This window comes from Thermobia domestica, chromosome 4, assembly GCF_964235325.1.
Source record: "Thermobia domestica chromosome 4, izTheDome1.hap1.1, whole genome shotgun sequence".
NCBI classification, from domain to species: Eukaryota; Metazoa; Arthropoda; class Insecta; order Zygentoma; family Lepismatidae; genus Thermobia; species Thermobia domestica.
The window spans coordinates 141001590-141004015 of record NC_137457.1 but is presented as its reverse complement, the minus strand read 5'-3'; the positions used below and the strand labels follow the sequence as shown (position 1 = coordinate 141004015).

At 37.0% G+C, this 2426-nt stretch overlaps 1 protein-coding gene across 1 annotated transcript; it reads right to left on the bottom strand.

The window, feature by feature from the left end:
- Positions 1 to 1430: 1430 nt before the first annotated feature.
- Positions 1431 to 1883, bottom strand: LOC145682892 (uncharacterized). Its single transcript, XM_081754254.1, has one exon. The coding sequence runs from the start codon at positions 1881 to 1883 to the stop codon at positions 1431 to 1433; it is 453 nt and encodes a 150-aa protein (XP_081610380.1).
- Between the last annotated feature and the right edge of the window lie 543 nt (positions 1884 to 2426).

Sequence of the window (2426 nt, the reverse complement as noted above, 5' to 3'; positions counted from 1 at the left end):
AGTGCAAATGAGTATCTTCCAGGACCGGAGGTTTTGCTCCAGTAACGCTGGATTTCCGCGTGCCCCGGAAGAATAGTGTGAATGTGCGCTCGACGCATCCCCGGCATCCAGCCGGATTGGAGCTCCGGATGTGTTAAGCGAGTGTGCACGGAAATAGGTGATGGTAAATAGCGTTAACTTCAAAACAAAGCGCAAATAGCATATATGCATAACATACACGAAAGATCCTATGCACAACAAAAGCCAATTACTCGGTAAATGTCATACAGTGTCCCCCTCGAACCTTGTTCGTGTATGTGTGAACACCGGTTCCAGTGCTCACGGCGGCAGGACACAACTGACCAGGGCCTGCACTAAGTGCTCCGAGTGTGTCCTGGACCTCAAACCGTTGCACTGAGGATCAGAACTATAGAAGTCAATTGTGGTAAACTGAAATGAATAACTCCGCTTACGATCAATAAGGAAATCAATGTTTGCGCGATCGCAGAAAAGTGGATGGGTGTCGTAGTGTGCAGTGTGGTGATAGTGATATGTTCTTTTTATTACGGGAAAGTACTGTTTTCACACACAGGAGTGTGTAGTGCCTATTATTTAAGCGTGCAATATTTAAATGTAAGTGTGCAATAATGATGCTGAATTCAGTGGTGCAAATATTATCATCCTCTATTAGAAGAATGTAGTAAAAATTTATTTAGAAAAAATCACACAGGAGGAAACCTAAATTTAAAAAATGTCAAAAATAAAAAGAAAAAATAAAATAGTTGGAAAGCCTATCACACATGTGGAAGGCCATCACAGGTTTAATCTAAGTCTAATGAAGATGATGATAATACAAAATTAGTTGGAAAGGATATTATATAGGTGGAAAGCTAATCATACAGGTGAACCTGGCTCAATGAGGAAGATGATCATAAAAACTAGGTGGAAAGCCTATCATACAGGTGAAACCTACACCAATGAAAATGATTATAAACATACCAGAAAGGCTAAATATGATAAAAGGAACGAGGATGAAACAATTGAAGACTAGAGTAAGCTAAACTTGAGTCGAAAATAGAATAGAATAGGAAAATTAGAAGATAAACTAATATTAGGTAGTTAGCAGTTTATATAAAAAGAATATCTTTTTTTCTTTTCTTCTTTTGTTGATTTTGTGTAAATTTATCTTTTGTTGTTTCTTAGTGTTGTGGTTTCGTCCATTTTTCCTATCCCTCGTCTTTGTCCACCCTTGTCCAAATAGAAAAACAAATGAATGATAAAAAATAATAAAGCAAAGAAGATTGCAATGATGATAGCCCTGTTTCGGTTAAACTTTCAGGTGCTGAAACTGAAAGGCGCGATCTGACCCCCCCCCCAAAAAATACAACTTTCAGAAAGCAAAAACTCCTGCATCACTGCACTTGACACTACTTCCTGCGATGGTGTATTTTTTATAGTTTCAAATGCTTGACACCTACGTTCCAAGAAGCAAAGAATTCTGATAAGGGAGGGAAAGAATGATCTGTGATCTGTAACTCCCACGCACGCCTAGTGTTATTGTCTAATTGTGAAACGAAATGTTGAACTAACAAAACCTCTTCTAGTGGTGTCTGCAAATCTAAAGCTCGTAATGCATTCAAGTTACTAGTAGCTGTATTAATAAATTCTCTTAATTCTGATGTAGTTTCCTTTGTGATACATTTAATTTGTAACAAATTACGGACATAAGTTGCTGCAATCAAACGCTTATTTTCATACCTGTCTTTCAATAATTGCCACGCAATTTTATAATTAGCTTCTGTAACTTGCAGATTCGCTATTAAATCATACGCCTCCCCTCTCAATGCACTCCTAAGGTAATGGAACTTTTGCAACACTGACACGTTATCGTTGTTATGAATCATAACTTTAAAATTGTCTGAAAATAAAAGCCATTTCTCGTATCATCCTTCAAATGATGGCAATTCAACACGAGGTAATTTTAATTGATCATTTGACACCTGATTCTCATTTTTCGAGGAATGGTTTGAATGAGATTCCTGGCTACGCTGAATAATAAAATCTTCTAGTTGGGCTAATACATCATAGTAACTGGTTTCAAACTCCTCTCTACATGCATCGTCCTCTACTTTTTCGTAATTTATTTCTAACTGTGATTGTACTTCATCGAACTTTTTATACAACTCAATCATTGCAGTCTTACGTACTTTCACCTGACTAATTGTAGTTGTTGAATTAATATTACTTACGTAGTTTTGAATTCTTGTCAGCTGACTTTTGCACACACCACGTTGTTTCACTAACTTGCTTCTGTCTGAGTCCTCCATCTTGAAGAATATTGTAAGTCCACACTAACTAATAAACACTAGTCCACACACAAATCCACACTGATGAACGTGTTCTCACTTATGTCTATTCACATAGTTTCCAGAAAAATTAATAAATGT